Below are 23803 nucleotides of genomic sequence, written 5' to 3'. Positions count from 1 at the left end.
TGTATTTTTCTTTTTGTCTGAGTCTGTGTTTGTATGTCTTTACCTACTGTTTATATATGTCTATATACACTACCAGTTCAAAGTTTGTACACACAACAGTAACAGAATGATCAATAATACAGTATACTATATGATTACCGTAAGCTGTATCTAGGGCACACCTAATAAGAGAAGGTTTTTTTTTTTTTTACTATATTCCACATTCTAGATTAATAGTAGATATTAAAACAATAAAAATAAAGTGTTTCATTTTTGTTTTGGAAAGAAATGCATACATACAAATGCCTCAACTTAACTATTTCTATTTATAAAAGAAACACATGTCAAACATTTAAGCATTAGCCTTTAGATCAAAATGTCTTTAAGATAATAACATGCATTTCAATCATGTGTCAAGACATTTGACTGGTACCTGTATGTGTTTCTACCTTGTACAGTGATCCTTAAAATAACTCTTTATTTTTTTTCCTTTCTGCTTTATATTGTTTATAATTTGTTTCCCCTTCTGTATTCATTCATTTATCTTTTTCTCTATTTATTTATGTGATTGTTTTATCCTCTGACTCTCTCATTCATTCAACCATACAGTACAATCATTATACCCCACAGCAATGATTCCATGCAGCACACATTGTTTATTAGAATCTGTCATTTGCCTTTCTTTTCTATTTATTTTTCTTCAGTAATCATTTTTTTGTGTGTGTTTTCTTCATGAAGGTCACAATTTTGTTAACAATGAAAAACTAGTTTTTTTGCCTTAATTTGATAGGACAGCTGAAGAGAGACAGGGCATGTTGGGAGGAGAGAGCGGGCTGTGCTCACATTCGAACCCATGGCAGCTGAGATGAGGACTATACTCTTCAATCACTCTCCAACCAGCCCCCCCCCCCCCACCCCCCAAAGGGATTGTTTATTTTATTGTCAGTCCAACCTGATTAAACCACATCAGTCAACTTCTGTTAAGAAAGAAGACTTTGAGTGAGTGTAAGTAAGAAGTCTATAGTCTATATGTATAGCACCTTTAAGAACATACGGCACAAAGTGCTTCACAATAAAGTATTGAGCAGAGACGTTACAAACAGACACTTACATAAAATCAAATATAGACAGATCAAACAAAGTCTGAACAGATGAGTCTTTAACTGCTTTTTGAAAGTGTCCACAGAGGGTGGACAGTCCCAAAATGTATGTGCAACCAAAAAAAGTTGTGTGTGTGCTTGTGTGTGTGTGTGTGTGTGTGTGTGAGTCCAGTCAAAAAATCAACCTTGTGATCTTACTTATATAACATATATTAATTACTTCTACTGTTTCTTCTTCTTTCTCGAAGGTTTCAGGGGGCTTTAAATAAATAATGCCGACTTCTTTTAAGAGGCTCCTTTCATTACAAGTGATCAAAAGTCCGTTTGGAAAAAGTGAGTGTTTTCAGCACCATGGAGAGCTGCTGCCGCTCCCTGTGCTTCTTCATTTCTTCTTTCATCACTTCTGAACAGCATCAGTTTGTTTTCACCGTTTGGCTGCAACATCAATACTGAGTGACAGGAATCAAAGACAGCAACAAAACATGAGGCGTTTCTTGTTTATCTTGGAATACTAAAAAAAAAAAAAAAAACATGAATATGAATATTTTTAGGGGTGAAATGATCTGCTCAGAAATCTATAAAAACAATAACTGATCTATAACCTATGATCCACTTCTTGTTCAAATATAATCTCAATCATAGAACAACTCATTTCTCCAATCAAGACAAAATGTCATCGAAAAAATTAATAAAGAATGTCAATAAAATTGTTTTCTAATGATAACACCTTTGAACTACTAATAGAAAGAAAGACTAAAAAAGTCTAAACCTTGTTATTTTTAATGAAATAAATAAAAACAGATATGATCAAACCCTTCTGTCAACTACAAAAGTGTCACTAATAATCATCACCCTTTACCCTAATAATAGAAAATACACAGAAATAAATGAGCTACTCAGGGTGCAACAGTTTTACTGCAACCTCTGCAAAAGTTCAGCAAAGAATCAACACGGTGAGTAAATGTGAATTCACTGGCAGAACATTTAGAGAACATGTTAGTGTTTCACTTTAGATCCTTCAAATCATCAAGACTAAATTAGGCCTACTCAAAGTTAGGTATACGGGGTCTTCTGTCAGCTAGCCTGCAGCAGCATGGACCTGGGCTCACTTTAATACCTCTGTGTCCTCACACATCCCAAAAGGATGATCCCCGATTTGTCTCTGAATCAATCAAGAACAAATATTAAGAGTGGCATAATTTGTGCACATTGCAACTAAAGGGCAAAGTGTTCCCAGTCTGCCCAGGAGACTAATAATATAATACAGCAGGATGTCTTCCCTCCTAGTGACTCAGGACATTCTGTGACTGCCCTTTTGTTGCCGGGTCGCTGGTCTACCCCCCCCCCCCCCCCAAACCCCACCTCCCTTACCCCCTTCCTGTTCGCACCCATGCTACAATATTGTTTTATAGCCTCTTAAACTGGCTGTCGGAATGTCACCAGCCTGTTTAAAAGACTCACGAGTTTGACACGCCCACTCTAAATACGCACACTTATTCATACTATATGGTTAGAGCGGGAGTTTTACATTGTGATTTAAGCATTGATTGTAAGGCCTGTATGAAGTCATTAAAAAAAGTAGTCCACCATAAACTAACTACAAGTGAACTATGCACCATTCAGCTCATTTTAACATTTTTTTTTTTTTTTTTTTAAACAAAATCATCTCATGAGGATGCTGTTATTTGTAGTTGACGCCAAAGTGTGCGTCGCATCTTTTGAAACAAGCGGTCAAGGTGACAGTGAGGGGCCGGGTGAGGACTAGATTTGCAGAGGTGTGGAGCGCGTGGATGCCACAGTGATCCACTAGACTGACGTCTCTCCGGTAGCGCAGACGAACACCGCAGCAGCCCGGTTATTCTACAGACTTCAGTTCAGCCAAGCAGTCGACGGTCTCTCTCCTGCGCAGAGAAACACAGAGAGCGGAATAAAAAAGAAAAAGAACTTCAGCAACGACACGCTGTAGTTTTGCAGCATGATCCACCTTCCGCAATCTCCGTTTCAACGCACGAGCCCAGCAACTGTTTGATTTTGCTGGTGTGAAGCCTCTTTTTTTTGGGAAAGATTCGTCTTTTTTCCTCCTTCGGCTGATGTAAAAGAATCAACCTCTCTATATTGGAATGATGTGGACCTCTCATGATACTGTTGGATTTGTTTTCTTAGCCGGATTTTGTGTGCAATTCGGATTCTCCTTTGAAGGTAGGGAATCACAAACATCTATATATATATATATATTTTTTTAAATCGTAACTAGTCTAGTCTATTTCAGTGATCGTGTCGGGCTTGCTGCCCTGCGCGGTGGAAGGAAGCAGCTCAGTAGAAGAAAGTGTTAAAAGTGCGCAGCCTTTCTGGAAATGGAAAGGAGGAAATACTTCAAGAAAGATGTATAGAAATAAGCCAGCGAGGTAAAATAAAGCTTATGATGCTCGATAAAGAAAGATGTGTGACATTTATTACCCCCTGATGAAGAAGAAAAAATGCAACTGGTGATTGTTTGAAATCAAGTCAATTTCCATTGCGTGGAAGACACAGGACGGGTTTTATCGCGTCTTCTCTACAGCAAGCAGATAGAACAATCAGTTCAACTTGTGTTCGAGATGAATGAAAAGCGAGCGATCAGCCCGCGATTTCAGCACCACGGACAGTTGCAGCTTCCGCTGAATGCCGCTGTCCGTGGTCCTGAGAGCGACGTGCGGATCCTGTGTGCCATGCTTCATCACAACGAGATCACCACTTTCAACCCGCTTCTATGCTCTTCTTCCTACTTATAGCTGCAATCCCCCGATGAACGCGAACACATCTTTAAATAGTCTGTATGCTCGGTTATAGTTTCTTATGCAGGGTTGCACTGGTGGTTTGGCATTAAAGTTTGCACGCACGGATATCCACACTGTTCTTTTTTTTTTAATCGTCGCCACCAGTCTCTCCTTTAGGCTATATTCCCTTTTTTAGCCTCCCCGTGGCCAAACTCATTTATTATTTCTCGTGGTTTTCCCCCCATGTGTGCTTTCTGTTTCTGCATTTGACTATAATTTTAAGTCAGTAGAGTTTATTTCGTATATTACCGTGGTCGCAAAGAGCACGACAACGACAACGGCCACAACAGGACACGAACAATACATTTAGGTAAAAGGTGAACAACTCCCATGAAACCCCAAGTTGCTCGCAACGGAATTTCTGATTTATCATACTAATGTTGCGACTGTGCGTTATGTAAATTCCCGATGAAGACGCGTCAGTGTGTGACAGGAGAAGGGGGGAGCCCCCGCCATCTCCTTCAATTAAAACAAGAACGCACCTTTATCAAGCGCCTGCTTTCAATAACCCAGCTGCTATGACCGCGCAGCCGCCACAAGCACGCCATTTAAGTGATTAATACATGTCTTTGCGTGCAGAAATCAGGCAACTGTCACCACCATACCCCCTTTCATTTCGTTCCTTGCTTCCCCCCCCCTTTCCTTCTCTCATCTGCAGGTCGTTTCACGGATCTGCCCTCCAACATGACGGTTAAAGAGGGACAAAACATAGAAATGGCGTGCGCGTTCCAGAGCGGAACCGCGTCAGTGTATTTGGAGATCCAGTGGTGGTTCGTGAAAGCGCCGGAACCCACTGACAGCGAGGAAGACGTGGATGCCGAAGAGGTACAATGAATCTCTTCTTCTCCTCCTCCTCCTCCCCCCCCCCCTCCCACACACACACACACACACACACACACACACACACACACCAAGAGCTGTGTGCGTTATGTTTAAGCACATGCACTGGGGCATGGGAAAAAAATGGGGAAAAAAGGCTAACCAACAGGTATGCGCGCTTTTACGCACAAGCTGTTCCTCTTGCCGTGTCAAGCTTGTGCAACAGTTCTCGACATGGTGCCATGCACTTGTGGTAAACTTTTTCTTGACGTATTTCAATATACGAGGATCAATATGCAGCGACCTTCAAATACCTCAAACTGCTTCTTGAGTGGGCAGTTAGTTGCTTTTTCATCGTATTCATCTATTCCCCTCCTCTAACTTGTATCCCCTTCCACATTTATTCCCCTCAAATGAATGGACAACACTTGACGATATTTTTCCACTTCGAGGCAGACCCATTTCATAAAACATTTTTGAAGGCTGAGAATCTTCATTGATTACCCAATAATTTGGATTGCCAAATTCTGTTATTTCTCTCATATTTGCTTTAGTTTTCCTTCCTCTGCTCAAACAGTTAAAATAGTTCCTAATACACTAAGCTGGCAGCAGCCCCATCAAAAATAAAAAATAAAAAAATAAGAACATTAATTAAGGACTAGTCTTGGGTCCAAAAAAAAAAAACTCATTGTGGATATTAATTACATAAAAAATGAAGTAAATGAGCCTGATTATTGATGAATGGATAAGAAGTGGCTGAATCAATAGAGCTGGAGTATATTCTTGTGTAGTGCCTCATTAAACAGTACGTCGGAGGCGTGTTGGCATTTTGTTATGTATCGCTCTTCCATTACGTCTGCTTATGACAGCTTCCCTCACCCCAAATAATGATTGGCTTCTTAGCGGATGAGCGCGTCGCAGTGTGTTTACCTCATTGAAATGGATAGAAAATGACGTGCTTACATATTCTATGGCAGGTAGCTGCATGTGAAGATTTGAACGGGTTCGGTGTATTGTCATAACAGACATCAAACGGTGCTCTTTCTATTTCTGTGACAAAGAGGAAGGGAGATATGTGTGTGACAGGGGGTGGCTGGATATCCATGTGGCTTTAATTATTGTTCCATTGTTGCCGGGCTCTCATAGTGGCGTCGGCCAGGCTTTGATGTGGGTTTGATCCCATGTGACTCTTTGGATGTTGGGGCTGAAGTGGCCTATTGATGCAGACATCACATTGTTAGCCACATTTCTTATCAGGGAGGGCTGTTTGAAATGAAAGCCGCTGTGTGTGTGTGTGTGTGTGTGTGTGTGTGTGTGTGTGTGTGTGTGTGTGTGTGTGTGTGTGTGTGTGTGTGTGTGTGTGTATGTGTGTGTGTGTGTGTGTGTGTTTGTCCTGCAGTGTTGCGGTTTGAATGGGAACAGAGTCAAGGCTGTGTGAGAGAGATGCTTGCTTGGGAAGCAGCTGGTCTCCTGAAAATTCAGAGGAAATGAGCTCCATGTCTTAGGATGCAAATATGTATGCAAATATGAGCGGCATGCATGAGAAGTGAAAAGAGTTGTTGGATCTTTGAAAAGGGGGTGGCATGAAAAGAGGAACGCAGAGGAAACAGACAGCGCTTTCACACTGAAATAGTGCAGCAGAAGGTACAGAGTATGCGTCAGGTGGAGAGGTTGGTGGATACTTTATGTTCAACTCTTAACGACCCAGGATCTGTTCTCAACTTTACAACGACCCAGGATCAGTCCCCAACTTTAAAAAAGAAGAAGAAAAAAAAAAATAGAAAGGCACAGTGTAACAGCAGCTAGAAACATTCTTATTCAACCTTTGTGTTATGTGAAGATTTTATTTAAAGGGTTTACAGTCGTGCAAAAAAGAATAACAGCAACACAAAAATAAACCTTTATATTTGTTGATGCTGTATCAACACTTCATAAAAAAAAAAATCATAAATAATAGAGGCGAGATTAAGGGCATCTACCCCCCCCCCCACACCTTCACTTAACATCCTATGGGTTTTTTGTCTTTTCTTTTAACTCCCTAAAGTATTAAATTGAGTAGAAATCGGCCATCAGTATAAAAAAACGACCTTGTTGATAGTGAGAAAATAGATACACCCATTACATTAATGTCTACTCAGTTTTTCTTTCCAAAAAGTTCACCTTCATATGCACTATTGATCTCACAAGTGGGCTTGAAAACACTTGAAAAAGACCCAGTAGATGAGGCATTGATCCCATGTATGTATAGAAGCGTTAAAAATGAAAAAGCTTGCAGGGTGCAATTCACTTCTGCACATCTACAGGTGAAACCAGCAAGCTGGAAAGGTTCTTCTCACAGATTTTTGATTGGTGTTTACAGTAGCCATTAGCCATGAACATATACATATTTAAACATGAACAGAGTGACAAACCAAACATGTGAGCAACGCTGGAGAGACAGAAAGCGTTTCATGTGATGCAACATTTGATGAGTGCGGCTCCTTTGTGAAAAAGGAGCCGCAGGTTTCACTTGAACCAGGGCCACTCACTTGGAGGATGGCGGCCTCCAAACATGCAGTGCTGCCTTACCGCTCGTCCATCAGCGGCCTCTTTGTCGTTACATATGAGAATAAAAGGTACTCTTAGAGGCACGCTGTTAATTCGTGCGTGAGAAAATGTCTATCTCAATTACTGGCTGTTTTAATATCTTCTAACTTACAGCTAAGGTCAAAAAGTCATACATTATTTTATGTTTACAATGCAGGGCAGCAGAGTGTGTGTGTCCAATGTGAAATAAAAAGGAAACCTTGAGTGGTTGTTTTAACCAGCCATGTAACATACTTGTACTGAGCCCTGTTGTAAATATACATTTATTGGGCCTTCTGCCTTGCCCCAAAACACATGCTCACGCTTGTTTGCACGAACATGCCATTGGTTGGAAGTCATACCGTGCATTGAAATGTATTTCCTAAACTAAAGCAAGCAGTTATTGAACATAAACCAGACAGACAGTTTCACATTGACCAAATGTTAGAAATGGAAAAAAAACAGAACTTAAAACAGATGTTAAAAGAATCCACCATGTGTGTTATGTCAGAGCTTTAGTATTTGATGACTGAGGATGGAAGCAAGTTGGGTATGAAAAATGGTGCAGAACTTTTTAGCAGACATATCACATTTTTTGTACATTTTACATTTTTCTTTTTTTCTTTAAATTGTACTGTGTTCAATTTTTGTTTGCAATCTTAGCTCTTTGCCGCTGTAACAATGTAAATTTCCCCGTTGTGGGATAAATAAAGGATTATCTTATCTTATCTTATCTTAACAGTCGTAGTCATGTATATTCAGTACGTTTTTTTTGCAGCAGCAGCAGCAGAAGGAAAGGGAAGAAGAAAACTTTGAATTTTCTAAGATAAAAATAGATAAGAGTTTGCTACTGATGCAAGAAATATACGTATGAAAATGGCATAATAACGTCGGGGCTTATAGGAACAAAATGATAACTATGTTAACCTTGTAAGATTTGTGCTCATTTTATATAAATGAGCTTGCACTGGACACAGATAAGAGAACTGAGCATATGAACAGTGAAAGCTGTTTGGCTCCAGTTTCTACAACAAGTGGTAAATGATCCTCCTCTCAGATTATAAATGACATGCTGCCAGTTCATAATTATTACAAACAGAGAGAGACGGAAACAAAATATTCACACCTCCATGACAAAGAGGATTCATGCTGCTGACGGGATTCGCTGCTCTTGTGATGCTGTTGATTCAAGTCAAAGAGTAAAGATACGCAGACGGGGAGGAGAGCGGCGGCGGCCGAGTGTGGGCTAAACATTTGCTGTTAGAGAAACATAAGCAGATTGCTGCGACTGCAACGGGTCATCACTCTGTGTAGCATTTTTGGCAGCGGGTTCTCGACTAGTAAACGAGGCAGAGCAGGGCCTGATTACATCTGATTATGTGCTGTTGTTTGGTTTTCTGTTGCATGCTCCGGGTGTAGTTTTGTTATTGAGAGGTTTAATCAACAGAGGGCAAAAGGTAGCCCCTTAAAGAATACACATTTTTTGCTCTATAATTTTATTTGGAGAGACAATTTAACTTTAAAATACAGGCTTCATTCTGAAAATCAACTGTCTAAGAAAACAGTTATGAAATGAATGAGGCCTATACTTAGACGTGTTGTTAGCTTTCTGTTTCCCAGAAATGTCCCTGCAGATCCAGTTTAGTCCACTTCTTCTCTATGGTAGGTACATATGCACTAAAACATGCCCCCAAACTCTTGCATTTCATAACTGTTGCTTTTGACTATTTGCTTCCATTCGACTGGTGTCTGTTGCTGTATCTTTGTACCCCGTGAAGTCCTTTTACTAGTCTTATAATGGCTCTTCATTCCCTTTCTTTCTGAGTGTATTTATTTTCAAATTAAAAACCATAGAGTATAAATGGAGCTGAGGCGGGTTTTAAGCCCTCTGACAAACCGTTACATCGTGCCCCCCCTGTCAATCATAACAGCTGCGTAAATAACCATTTGATAACAAGTTTCCATCGTAAAATCCATCAGAGCCGTTTTAAAAAAAAAATCACCCCCGCGCAGTGTGTCCCCATGATGACAATAACGAATCAGACCTATTTTGTTTTTTGTCCCAGGTTGTTAACATGTTAATTTCTACTGTAAAAACTGGCTTTTTTTTTGGCTGTGGTGTTTATGTGACTTCTGGGGTTCCTGGAGCCAGTCTCAAGCAGACACTCGAGGAACTGCAGGATGTTGCACTTCCGCATTGGCTTCATTTAGAAAGATCCGGAAGGTTGCCGCTTGGAGAATACATGCTCATCCCTATGACACACGCAGTTTTGCTTGAAGTAATTTCCAAGTTTTTGCCTTTGTTGATCTCTCAGTCACACATTTGTTCATTTAAGGAATCTCAATGGCTGCCTGCAAATATGTGGTAAAATAATAAAATCAATGAAGGAAGTGCTAACGTAGTGCTCTGTATTTAGAGCCTGGTTCTGTTCTTTGCAGCTGAGCCTCCTCGACGTGGAATTTCCTTTTCTTTGTGAATAAGAAAGGAAATAGTAGAGGGAGGATTTATATGCAGAGAGTAATGAGTAAATTTTGTTGTAATTTTGTACTTTATCAGTTTCAGTGTATTGATTTAGTGGCTGAGCAGGCATTGAAGATCAGGGTGCACATGCGTTCTCCAACAGGTAAATATTTAAATCAGGAGGGATTCAATAAAGAGTTTCCTTTTTTTTTCAAAAGTTTAGGAAAAGATAAATACGTAATGTCTTTGGCGATTAGACTCCGTCATGATGACTTCATGCACTCAGAGGGGTAGTGAGGCCAACAGCAGGATGGGATACTTCCCCATGAAGTCCAGACACTGGTTGTGGTGGTGATAGAAGAATGCAGGATGTGATGAGGAGTGGGTTTCTGAGGCTGTATCTGAACTCTGCCGAGCTGGAATGGAGGTGACTGGGGCGGAGGAGGGTTGCAGTGATCGCACTGAAAATGACAAACTGACCGTGGAAGAGAGAGAACAGATTTTAAAATTTGACAGCAGCAGGTTGATTGGTTGGGAGAGGTTGTGGCAGAATCTGGTTGGGTTATCACTAAAAAGAGTAAATCAAGTGGAGTGGTAGAGAGGGAGGGGCTAAATTGAATGAAGAAATTGAAGAAATGTGTGAGAGAATATAACCTTCGCTGAGCTCCATGTCATGCATGGCCAAATAAAACATGCATCATTATGAAATATTTCCTCTGTAGTGAAATGATCATTCATGGTTATTACATAATCCACTTCCTTCAATACAAAATCAATTACTTTTTTGAAATCCATAACATCCAGATCAAAGGCATGCAGTCAGGTTATCGCCGGCTTCATCTCAGCCTCCATCGTCACATCTGTAGCTACATAATGTCGTACATAAAAGTCAGGGGTGGGAAACACGGTGGAGAAAATAAATACAGAAACACTAAATATGTACACCCTGCGGCTGTGGATTTCTGCTTTGCTGCTTTGACCTCCATCCTAGAATCAAAAAGCATAGAAGGAACAGAACAGAGGCTCCTGGGTAAAGGTAATAGCTGTAGGCCATGTCGCACACAGTGGACATAAAAAGCCTCATTTCCATGAATTTCAATTTAAAACTGCATTAGCGAATTCCCCTCTTGGTTTCCAACCCTAAATCCCTCTTATTCTGAAGAGGTGGATTCGATTCTTCTCTGGATTTGATCTCTCTTTTTATCCAGCTAATCCCAGCGCTATTGTTTGCCATAAGATCAATTTATTGAGTGGATCTTTACAACCTCGTCCGCTGGTAATTCTATTTAGTGTGGGATTATGTTTGGATATATGGGGGGGAAAAAAAAGGAGAAAAGCAGAGTTTGATCTATGAAGGTAACTCTTCTGCCAGTGCTCGCCAAGTGTGCAGTGGCGTATTTATATCCCTACTCACGTTTGGGATACACAGACAAACTCAAAACAGCTAAGAATCAATTTTCTGCGAGGGATGAAAACATCTTTGCATATCTTGAATACCAGAAAAGCCTCTGTTTGTATAAACTCCAAAAGGTGGATCAAGCGAAGGCAGAGAGAATCAAGAGATGATGCTCGAGACTCGACGCAGATGTGTGTTGTTTAAAAATTCATACTGCATTTTCATTCCTCAAATACCGCCTGGAGTGCTAGAAAAGTTGGACTGCGGGTGGATTCCAACCTGGATTTACCTGCCCTGGGATATGTTAAAAAGGATGATGATGTGTCTCTAAAAGTTAGAGGGATCTTCTTTTTTTTTTTTTTTTTTAAAAGGTAAGTGGACATGATGCAAGGCTTGCCCTTTGTCAGGCCCTGGCAGCTAGGAAAACAGGGAATACAAATGACAGTTACATAAAACATCCACCAGCGCACTTTGACCAAAAAATGCACCTGAGCCACAGCGAGCTTTACCTCTCTTAACAAGTGAGTTTATAAATCCAGTGGGTGTAACAGCAAGGAAGCATAAAATCCATAGGCCACCATGCTCTCTGAGTGACCTTACTGTCTTGCCTCTCCGCCCCTCCATCACTGCCTGACTGCAGCCCTGTGTAGCCTCCTACAACACTCTCACTGCGATAACTGCAGCGCCAGTCAATACGATGCAGCCTAGTCCCGATAACCGCTTTCATCAGCCCCGACGCCCGCCTGTGAACACACACGCCCGTAATGATTGTAATGGCTTCCAAATGGTTTGCGGTGAATACGAGTTCTCCGCGGGAGGTTGCTGTTTGAGTGTGGCAATGCACAGACACACGAGGGAGCCTGCTGCTTTCATTTTCCACTAGTGGACTGCAGACGGCTCGCTGTCAGGCTACAGTCATCAGTCTCAAAGCGAGGCTTCCTTTGAATTCACTAAAAGCTGCTCCGTGACTGCACTGTGCTGCTGAAACACTGCTGAACTGCAACAGTGTCACATTCTTACTCCAGCAGATCCTCTGATGTGCTCTTTTATGGTAGACATAACATCTACAGACTTGTTTCAAGTGTTCTCTTCTCGCCAACCTGTTCTCGAAAAAAAAAAGAAAAAAGAAAATTTCATGACAACAAAAGATCACTGAAAATGTCAAACCATTGAGAAAATGGATAGGTTTCCATCTTGTTCTTCCTACATTTTGAAGATTCTTGAGTCACTTTGCACTCTGCAGATTGCACAAAAAGACCAAACACCGAAGTTGTAAGTTCAAGCCTGAAGCTCAATCATTCCAACAAAGAAACAAGAAAAATGTAACAAAGCAGAAATCACACCATTTCTATTTTTGACCTCAAAATCATTGTTGAGAGTTATTCACATGTTTCTTTATTTTTTTTTCACTGAAAGAAGATAACGGGCATGGAAAGGGAGATGTATATGTGAAATAAATCCTTTAGGGCGTTTTCAAATTAGGCACGATTTGTTCGTACCATGCCTGAGCATGATTGCTCCCCCCCCTCCCCTCCCCCCCTCTCCCCCGCTGGTCTGCGTTAACATTCAGTAACATTGCTCTGTACCCAGGTACACTTCCGTATGTGCACAGTCCAATTCAGCAGGTGGCGGCATGCACATAGTTGCAAATCTGCCAAGCAGAAAGAAGAAGAAGCAACCATGGCAACCACTGGTGGACTGAGTCCATCCTGTTAAACAAGTCATAATGTCTACATATCATGCAGCTCAGAGGATGAAACCGGCCTGTGCTGCGTGGATACAACGTTTTTGAATCATCAGGAGCCGTTTAGAATTATGTCGTAAATGGCCTCTAAAATGTCAGGCTCAGGTTTTAAAAGGCAGATAAGGATGTGGGTGTTTATGGTTTGAATTCAGTTGGGACCCTAATTTGCTTTCTATACCTCTACTTAACCCTTTTGGTGAGCATGCATAATAATCGAGAAGTATCAAAGGGGACGAAACAGTTCAGCTCTTAAGGGGACTATTTTCACTGGTGGATTAATACATATCAGGTGAATCAGTGAGAATTTGGGCCAGCAGGACAGCAGATGTGGGAGTGAAGATGAACGACAGCGTGTGTGTACATTTCAGACGTTTTTGGACACCAACGGAGCTGTATGGCACAGAGAAAATAGATACTGTGCATCAGACTTTGTATGCTCAGGCATTTCTTTTTTACCTGTAGACTTAAGGAAAAGAAAAGATAATAATGCATTCAATAGTATAATATTTGGCTTCAAGGATATCTAAAATGTTAAAAGCTAATTTTTGTCTTAGAGTAGGATGAATAATGGGATATTGTCAAGAAGGGAGAACGGTTGTACCAAGTTTTCTAGTTAGAGGGCATTTATTTTATCATGATGATAATGGATTAAGTGTTATAGGCTATGATTGACTGGTCTGTTGTCAGTGAGAATGATGGACGGAGCTCCGGCAATCTTATTCACATGCCCGTCTGCTTTTCTCTTCTTTGAAAATCAAAGCGTTGGAAGGACGCATTTGACTGACTTAATACATTTGAACACGTGAAGGTCAGAGAGATTTTTTTTTTTCTCTCTTTGAAGGATTTTTATTTTGCATAATGGATTCACATATTTTTAATTTGGTCTTGCTTTTATGGTATCATGACACGCCTTCGTCTGCCTCGTGTTTGCTACGCTCTCCGGTCTGCAAAATGGTTGGAGGAATAAGTGAAACATCATGTTTGGGTGAACAAGGTGAGGGAACCCTGATGTGGAACTTTAAGCAGCTCTGTTGTTGGATCCGGGGACGGCTTCAGCCATGTTGTGTCCGCGTTCATGTGCTGTGGAGGAAAATGAGATGATGGAGGGAGAGATGAAGGGACGGGCAGATGGAAGAAAACATATGGGAAATGTGATGTAATAAGGATACAGGATGCCTCTGGGGGAAAATCTGGAAGAGATTCATACATGCATGCAAAATAAATCCTCATTTACTGTCCCATGTGGATCTACTTAGATCTGTATGCTGGCCAGACATGAACACAGTGGACTAACTAAGCAGGGACCTGATGTTTCATAGAAGCCAGCCATCCAGCAATGAGCAAACGACAGTGAAAAGTAGCTAGTTAGCTGAGTGACTCATTCTATCATTTGGATCTGAAGACAACATTGTACCGTAACACTGTCGTATAAAACCCGCAGAGATTGAAATGTCTTGGAAAGAAATGAGAATAATTGGTTTAATGGTGCGACTGCAGTGTTCTTGTTCTCAGAAGGATGTTTGTTTCCATAGTTATTTGTTTTCATTCCAATTTATTGACCCATTTAAATCTGCCAATAAGAGATGCTACAGTTTAACTCACATTGCACTGTTCTTAACCTTCTGCTGTTTTCATCCAGCTCCCTCTGATCAGCCTCCAAACAGCACACTGTGTGCACTCTGCGCCCAAACATAATCCACCCTCTGGTCAAAAAGAAATCTCCCACTGTTATCATATCATGTTACTTTTCTCGATGCCAAGATTGAATCTAACTCTGTCTATCTTACAAGTACAAAGGCGGACGGGGAATTCTGTTTGGCAGTGTTCCTTAAATTGAACTCACAAGACTCAATAATTTGCTTAAAATTTCATAAACCTAGAGGTCTTTTTTTTAGACTACCAGTGTCACTCCAAGGAACATTTTAGTTTTGAGTTAGACGCCATGGAAGCTAAGAGCAGTTGTTCTGATTGGTGCAAATAACAGAGACATTTTAGCAAAACTGGGCTAAAGGAAAGGGAAAAGATGGAGTATTGGGTAGAGAGACATGCTGTGTCTCCAAAAGCCTCGGAAAATAAGAGCTCACACTAATGGGATTGACTTGCGCAACTTTGTTTGGCACCTGCAGTTCATCTCATTGGACTTGCAAAGTAGCAGACAGAATGCTGACTGATCACTATGAAACCAAGTGGATGGATTCTCGTTGAATCAGTAAACATGAAAAGGGACACAAACATCGATTTGAGCTAAATAGAAGCCGACCCCAAGCCTGATTTACGTCAATGTATCTGCAGACGTGTTAAAGGCTTTAAGAGGTCTTTATCCTTTCCTAATATCCAATTCAACTTCTTCTTTTTTGCAGCCCTTTTGATTTATCTTTAAACTCCTTAACATATATGTCCAACAAACAAATGGAAACATTGTTTGACAGCGTTTGACAGCCCCCCCTCTTCTAGCTCTGTTTTTGGTCCCCACTAATTTTTTAAACTATTCGTATTTGTCTACTTTGAGCAGCTAAACACTCCAGTTGTCAGGATTTACTCTTGTTATGTTATTTTGCTACTTGTTGCTGCTGCTTAGCTGTGGTTTCCTGTTTTATTGTGGAGTGTTTCTGGTCTTGTCATACTTCCTCCCTTTTTCTGGTTTCTCTCCATTTCTGATTGCCCTGATTGTCTTCACCTGTGTCGTTAGTCTCACCTGTGTCTGATTACCCGAGTGTCTTTTCAGTTTTAAGTGTACCTTTCTCTCTTGTTCTCGGTTCATACGTCTACCTACCTGAGTTCTTGTCTCCAGTATGCTTAAGAGCTTGTTTCCTGTTGTTCCTGACAGCTAGTTGGTGCTCAGCAGTCACAAGATGAGGCCAAAACCTCATATATATATATTTTTTTTAATCTCCATACTTGGCTGGAGCCGATCCTAGCTGTCATTGGGTGAGACACGGGGGGGGTTACACCCTGGACTGTTCACCAATCAATCAAAGGGCTTACATATAGAGACAGACAACCAGCCACACTCACATTCACACCTACGGGCAATTTAAAGTCACCAGTTAACCTAACGAGCATGTTTTTGGACTGTGGGAGAAAAATACTCACATGCTGTGGCTCAGTTTGTTGAGTCATAGTCTCTCAACCTGAAGGTCGAGGGTTCAATCCCCAGCTGGTTAACCTAATGAGCATGTCTTTGGACTGTGGGAAGAAGCATGAGTACCTGGAGAGAACCCACACATGCACAGGGAGAACATGCAGACTCCACACAGAGATAGGCTCCTGTCTTGATCCCTAAGACAGCAGCAGCATCAAATGTGAACACTTTTGTAAGTACAGGTGGAAACGAGTCAATAAATTACAACAGCAACTGATATGGCCATTAGCATTGGCTGAGAATGTCAAGCACTTCAAACACACAAAGTCTTAACCACTCACCTTCTTTTTAAACGAATGGGTTTCCACACGCAGTATTGATTCTGCAAAAACCTCTACAGTCTTTGTAACCACCATCAATCATTGCAGCTTTCACGTGTCTATACATCTCCTGCAGCCTGCACATTCACCAACAGCCTTTTCCATAATCCGCCATATTCCTTTTGGTGCTTCAATCAGCAGCAGATAATGACCGGCGGTGGCAGAAAAAGGGCTTATATACATCACAGTGGGACAGGAAATTAAACATGGATTAGGGAGAAGATTTATGCTTGCTGTTTGATAGCAGAGGCAGATTATAATACAAGCGTAATGATGGAGGTGTTAAGGTTGACTGTGGCTTTAACACTGCGGAAATAAGCTTATATACACTGACACTTTTTTTTTCCCATGTAGATGTGAATGCGCGAATGTATTTCATATATTTTATTGCTGATATGGCAGTAAGGATTACTTTGAAAATACGACCTGCTACTGCTGCATGATGAGATGCTTGCATTCCTTCAAAATAATAGCACTTCACTTTTACAGACGGCAATGGTTTATAACCAGTAATTCAGCCTTGTTTTCGGAAGCAACCGATCCTCAGGAAAAAAAGAAAGAAAATTAAAATACTTTTTCTCTCCTGCCAGTGGGAAATCTCCACATCCTCAACTGCACACATTCCTTTTCTTCTTCAATTGTATTAATGCTCCTTGCACTGAAGGGGTGGAGGGTTCAGTGTCACAGATCCACGGTCGTAAACAGCAAAGCCGCTTTATTGCTTTTGATATCGATGCTGGTAACGACCGTGCAGACGATTCCACCGCTGGACGGAGACGAAGGCTGAATATCATGTCCGCCTTTTTTTTTTTTTTCCAACAGTCGCTGCAGATAATTCAATCAGACGATCCTTTGCTGTCACTGTTCTTTGTGACCCCTCTGTTACACTGTCACCAAAAAGGAAACTGAATCCATTTGGCGTCACAAAAGCAGTTGTCAGACTGAGAGAAGTACTTTTCAAATTGAATCAGAGGCTCCTCCAAATGCCTACAGATGATGCCTTTGATGTCAGCTCTGTTGGAATACTCTTCTATTGTTGGAGGCCTCGCCATGTTGCAGCCCTTTGCTTGCCTTGTCACTCTGTTCATTGCTGTCTGACGCAGATTTTTGGATTGCATGTTTGCCAATCTCAGTTGATTGCAGTGTTTTGTAACTTTCTTGCACTGACTTTTTCTAGACAAAACAGTGTTTTGACATGGGTATCATAACTTTTTGATAATACTTATACACAATATTTGACTATTTAATATGAATTTAACTACAACAAATTAGCCACACAAGGCTGATTAGTTGATATTGGATGATTCATTTCTTACTAAAAAGAGTTATTTCTTTATTTATTACACACAGGAATACAAATAAGGCATCTAAGGCATGATTAACTAAAGGTTTGCTCGTGTTGAAACATGATTGCATCTTTTAAATGCGCAGCCTTGATGTCATCTTTTCTTATCGTTTGAAATGAGAGCCCCTTGGCAGCGGAATTTACTTACAGTGCGTTTAACAGGAAGGAATTTTTTGATTAAAGTTAGCTTCCAATATTGGCATAATGAGTGCTGTTTGTCCCTTCTCCCCTCCTGTTGTCGTCAGCTCTGCCCAGGTGAACCTACTGATTACTTAACGAGGTGCACCCGGCCTCACTGCTTCAAAGCTGCAGTGCTGGCCTCTGATGGAGAGAGGCTTTTGGAGGTTGGGACTGTTGTGTCTCCCAGTTGGGGATTGTTTGGTATTCCTTGTTGATTTACTTCATTGCTGGCTTTTGTTAACCATTAAGTTATTTTTTCTGTCTGTGTTAATTTTTTTTATGGCACTTCATTAGGTCAATTTGTGGGTAGCACCACCATATAGTGGGGCATAACAATGAGCCATAAGAAATATGCCACTGCCATATTTGTGTCATACTTTTTAAGATTGCGTTTGCAGTCTACAAAACATGAAGGTGTCAGTAAGCTGTATGTCATTTAATAATTGTTATTATGTCAAACATGAACCTGATCCCCTGCTTTATCAATAGCCAACTGTGTACAATATTAACTGTGTGTTATAACGTATGGTGAATCATGACACTGTTATTTTGAAGTAGGACAAAAAAAACCAGCACAGACTGATACATTTAGTACTCACATCATCTTTCTACAGTCTGTGTGTACTCCAAATAATGCACTCATTGAAGACAATTCACTAGAGGGAGCCTTTTTTTCTGTATTTTCAAGAATCCATCAGTTTACATAGCATTCATTGTGAACTTAGAAAGGCTTTGATCAGGGGCTCTAGTGGACGAGTGGTTAGGAAGCGCACCCCATGTACAGAAGCTTTAGTCCTTGAAACGGGCCGCACAGGTTCAAATCTGACCTGTGGCTCATTTCACACATGTCATTCCCCACTCTCTCAGTCTCTGATTTCCGGTTCCATCCACTGTCCGATCTATACTATACCGCCCCCTCCAAAAAAAGAAGATTTTCTACCAAAGGCGCTTCTTCATCTTCATGGTATCAGTTCCAACAAATCCTGTAGCTGTATTGTGTTCGCCCAGAGATCTCATTAACAGCACATTAATCCTAACAGTACATTATGCTCCTAATCACTAAATGTTTGCCTTTTATTAGTTGTTTCTTTAGTTAATGCAAATGATTATTTTCTATTTGGCTGTTTGTATTTTGTTCCACAGTTTGTTTAACAGTTGTAAAAAGCTATTTAAAGAAGCAGTATGTAATTGGTAAACTGCAATGAGACGTCCAAACTACTTTAATGTATTGTTAGAAGTTTTAATTTAATTAAATGGTTGATCGCAATGCAATTATGGTACAATGCTGAGAAAAAAAAAAACATTGAGCATGTTATAGTATTAGGTTATTATCATGATCCTAAATGGATGGGAAATTGGTCTCTTTCTGGAAGATTTTTTAAAAAGTACATAGAAGACCCTAAACAGTACAGACAACAAAGTTGTTTATTTTTGGGCTTTTTTTTGCCTTTTATGTAGGGAAAGGATAGTGGATAGAGTTGGAAATCAGGAGCCACTGGTGGGATTTGAACCTGGGCCACCTGCTTAGAGGACTACAGTCTCCAAACATGGGGCATGTGCACTAACCACTGCGCAACCAGCGCCCCATAGAGTTGTTTAAATATATGATGTTTTTTCTTTTTCTTCGTGCTGTTTGAATTTTCTGACCACTTGTAAGTGCTGTGGAAAATGTAAATGTCAAGTCCCCCATTTGTTCACATTTTGTGGACACAAAAAATGCAAATACAGCACAAAATATTTTCAACCGCGGCTGCTGCCAGTGTGACATTAAGCGGAGGAAGGTAGGGTTTCAGTAAAGTGTAAGAAATGCCTTCAACACACTAGTTAGTAACTACATTCAACATGTTTGAGTCTGTTATTATGACACCTAATTGGTTTGTGAAATCACATATATATTCTATATATGTGCTTTATTTTTTACTTTGGTTTCACTTTCAATGGGATAAACTAATGCTTAGAATTAATACCAAGAACTGTTATAGCACAGCTGCATGGAGTTGGAGATTGGGTCTTGTTTCAAGCGGGAGCAACTCAGGGTTAGGTGTCTTGCCCAAGGACATATTGGACATGTTGCTGCAGGAGCTGGGGATCAAACCCCCAACCTTCCGGTTGAGAGATGACGACTCTACCAACTGAGCCACAGGCACCCATGTTAGTGGCAGATACAAGGACGTTTGGTGGACAACCTGTCTGTACGCCCCACCCACCACCACCACCACTGTTTGTCCCTATCCTTCTTCCTACATTTTTCAAGCCCGACCCAGTTTCTGCAGATGGCTGCTCATCACGAGCCTGGTTTTGTCCAAGATTTGTGCCTCTAAAAAGGACGTGTTTTTTTTTGCCACTGTAACTTAGCTCAATGTTGTTTAGTGCTCATGATGGATTAACATTGGGTCTTTGTAACATAACAAAGAGTAAGGTCTTCTACCTGCTTTTTGTAAAGTGTCTCGAGATAACATTTGTTATGAATTGGGACTATACAAATAAAGATTGATTGATTGATTGGTATCATCAATACAGTTGATTTAAATGAATCTCAATATGTTGTTTACAAAGGGCACTTTAAGCTGTAGATCTGCTGATATTTGAAATGTTTCATGAATGTAATAAAATCATGCTTTCTGTGTGTAGTGCTAATCATCCAAAATCATTTAATCACAGCATTTGCAGTTAAAAATAATTGCAACATGTTTTTTAACCACACAAAAAAGAAGATATTTCCAAACTGCTTTTTTGTTCATTTTACACGGCATATTAGCATTATCAGTCAACCACCATGGCTACATTTCATCCTCTGTCTTCCTCATATTTCTTTCTTTCTTTCCTCATTAGGATCCCCATTAGCACCAGCATACGCATCGGCTATTCTTCCTGGGGTCCCACACACCCAGTCATACTTACTAATACACAAAAGAATGTAACAAAGACAAACAGCAAGACCGGCTCCTTTAGTAGAATTAAAGTTCATGCAGAAAATAAAGAAATAGCCATCCATTGCACAGACATTCTGCAAAAGAACAACATCCTAATATACAGATTCACCGATATTTATACATTTTGATAAACATAAAATCATTGTCTGAATGACCTTTATAACTACATCTCTCACTGTCCTGTTTACTGACATTAATTCAAAGAAAAGGGAAACATGCCTAACATGTGCATGTGCATGCTAACCTAGCATGTGTTTTCTTCATGCCAAGTACACTGTATTTTATACCCCTCACAGAGTTAATGTTTCATAATGGTTGATTAAAAACTTGAAGATACTCATTTGAAATCGTTGTTACTCTCTTGAGTGATACTCATGTTAATGTCAGCAAAGGCAATTCGAGACTAAACAAAATAATTCAAAGAAAAGAGTTACTTTTTATTAAGCATGCTTTGACTTCTGTCCAAGTTTGTGTTTTTAGGATGAATAATTAATAAACTCACTGTACAGAATCAAGTCGCATATTACCATATCTGACGATGTGCACAATTCAAGAATAACTGGATGAATAACTTGTGTGTAAAAGTACAAAAAGATGAAACTCCATGTGTAAGTGAGGGCAGCATGACTTTACTATTTATAAGGCAGCCAGTATTTCTTTGAGTTTCATTTTGGATCATAATGGAAGCAGGCTATTGCCAAAGACAGAGAGGAGGATGATTTGTTTCAGCTTACAGGACTTATGGCCCATAATGCTTTCCCTGAGGAGCTTAGACCTAATGTAGTGGACTTTTATTGGCTATCATGATTCATTTCTGTAATTGTGTCCAATCCCCTTATCCACCTACTCTTCACTATATAGATAATGACATGCTCACTGCCAGATCTTTCATAAGTACTGTATTGTTTTAGCTCAAGTAGAAAGAATTGATTAACCTTCTTCTAATCAAGACCTATAGTGATATACGTTTAATACGATCATATTCATTCCCCACTCGTGCATATTAAATAATGTCAGTAGCACATGTGTCATTTTTAATCTAAACCAAAGCATACATTATTTAGGTGTCTGTCCAGTGCAAATGTATCTTTCATGACATGGACAGACACATATGGGTTCTATTTGTGAGGTCATATAAGTTCAAGGACATTTCTCTCATATTCATCTTTTTTTAAATTTTTCGTCAGTGAACTAAAATACCAGAAGGTTGTTAATGCAGACAGTAGTGTTATAGTCAAGATGACATTAACCGAGTCCAAGACACAGCCGAGACCAGAGTGCTCCGAGACTGAGACAAGACCAAGACATTTAGGGATCAAGACCAAGACCAAGGCAGGGCAAGACCGAGACAAGACCAACACCATCAATATCAATGAAAAATCATCATCTTGTGTGCGAGTCACTCACTTGGACCGTAGCACTGATAGGTAGCGGATGTAAATACAACCACAAAATCAGGCAGTATGAATTATTTTCAATGGCCTATTACACATGGAGTACATTTTTAGAGTTAATTTCACTTATTATGCAGTAAGTGAAGACACTAAATCAGTTGCTAACATATAACAGATCTTTAGTTTTCATTTCAAATGGTATAATATGCAACATTCTAAACATGAATATAGTAGATATCAAATCAATCCTAAATATATTGGTGAGTAATGCCTCTCTAGAAAGAGTGAAGTCAAACTCCCTGTGGGGTTGTTGTTTTGAGCTCTGTGTTCACACGGGAAGTGATGGCGCTTCCTTCAGCTTGTTTGAGTTTAGCTCAGAGTCTCCAACACGTTTCGTTCACGAGAATCAGGAACGCTGTTGGTCGATGCTTATTACATAGTTTCTTCCCAAGAGTACAATTCAAGAAGAACCAACGGACCTTCCAAACCAAAGATAAGATAATCGTATCAACTTTGGGCTGCATATCCAAATGGATATCAGTTGTAGAAACGACTGCACTCAATTGGATCACTGAGAGAGGGTTAGTGGGAGTAGGGGGAGCTGTGCGTTTTTGTTTTCTTTTTTTTGAGAGACGGGTGCTTAAGTGCAACATCTACCAGACATCTACTCGGATAGTCGCATATTATACCTTTAATACAATCGGCACATTCCATTTGTTGCTATTCAAACCTTGATAATGATGTAACATGGAGCTCAATGGTTTTCCAGAAAACTCTATAGGGACTTAATTAATGTGAAAGGCATGAATGATAAATACTAATGCAGAATATCTGGCTACGAGCTAATCATTTTCTAAGAATCCAAGTGAGAGCCCTGGCCCCGCAGTTATGTGGACTTGCAAATTTGGGGGTCAATTTGACTAGTAAGGCAAGCTGCAGGGGGAAAAAATAGCAAAATCTGAATCAAAAGTACATCAGGATAAAAGTGTTGGGACAAACTGTCTCATTCTGCACAACCTTTCATTGTTTTTTTAAAGGTTGAACCTTAATCAGCCCATTAGGCGTGGGCATTAATCAGTTACAATTTGTGAAATGTCTAAATTCACAGCAGGAGGAATTAAACAACATTTCCATTAGAGACTGCATCCATACCATGATGGTGTGTTGACAAGCATACTCGTTAAGAAATGCAAGATGTATTCTTGTACAGACCCAAGAGACTATCATTACTGTCAATGCAAATGTATGAAAAACTAACGATGTCAGGAGAAAAGTGCACAAGACTTGGTTTACGTTCCCAAGATAAATGAAGAAAATGCTCAATGCAGATGCTTGTGTACTACAAATGCTTACATGTGTAGTGACAGTGGCAGGCTGCAGAACCTGCTGCACTTCATTAAGGTAACCTACTGACAGTGAAGTGACAAAAAAAAAAAAACATGATGGACTCTGCAGGAAATGTGACTTCCTCAGGCGGAGTCCTCATCACTCAAGCCGGTCTGTCTGCTGGCATTAAGCTCACCAACCACCAAGGTGCTGATGGACTGTTTGCACAAAGCAGCACAGGTGTACAGAACAAATGCATCTGCTATTCTTTCAAATTCAAATG

General features: G+C 40.3%; 1 protein-coding gene across 1 annotated transcript in view; it reads left to right on the top strand.

Annotated features, from left to right (window-relative positions):
• The first annotated feature begins 2816 nt into the window (after window positions 1-2816).
• Window positions 2817-23803, top strand: part of vstm2a (V-set and transmembrane domain containing 2A) — a 78223-nt gene continuing 57236 nt past the window's right edge. Inside the window, exons 1-2 of the mRNA XM_020637299.2 lie at window positions 2817-3278; window positions 4554-4720. Coding sequence (XP_020492955.1) covers window positions 3200-3278; window positions 4554-4720 — 246 coding nt within the window. The 5' untranslated portion in view covers window positions 2817-3199. The remainder of the gene's footprint in view (window positions 3279-4553; window positions 4721-23803) is intronic.

The sequence above is a fragment of the Labrus bergylta genome, chromosome 20 (genome assembly GCF_963930695.1).
Source record: "Labrus bergylta chromosome 20, fLabBer1.1, whole genome shotgun sequence".
Classification (NCBI taxonomy): domain Eukaryota; kingdom Metazoa; phylum Chordata; class Actinopteri; order Labriformes; family Labridae; genus Labrus; species Labrus bergylta.
Note: the sequence above shows the minus strand (reverse complement) of the source record. Positions and strands in the feature narration are given on the sequence as shown.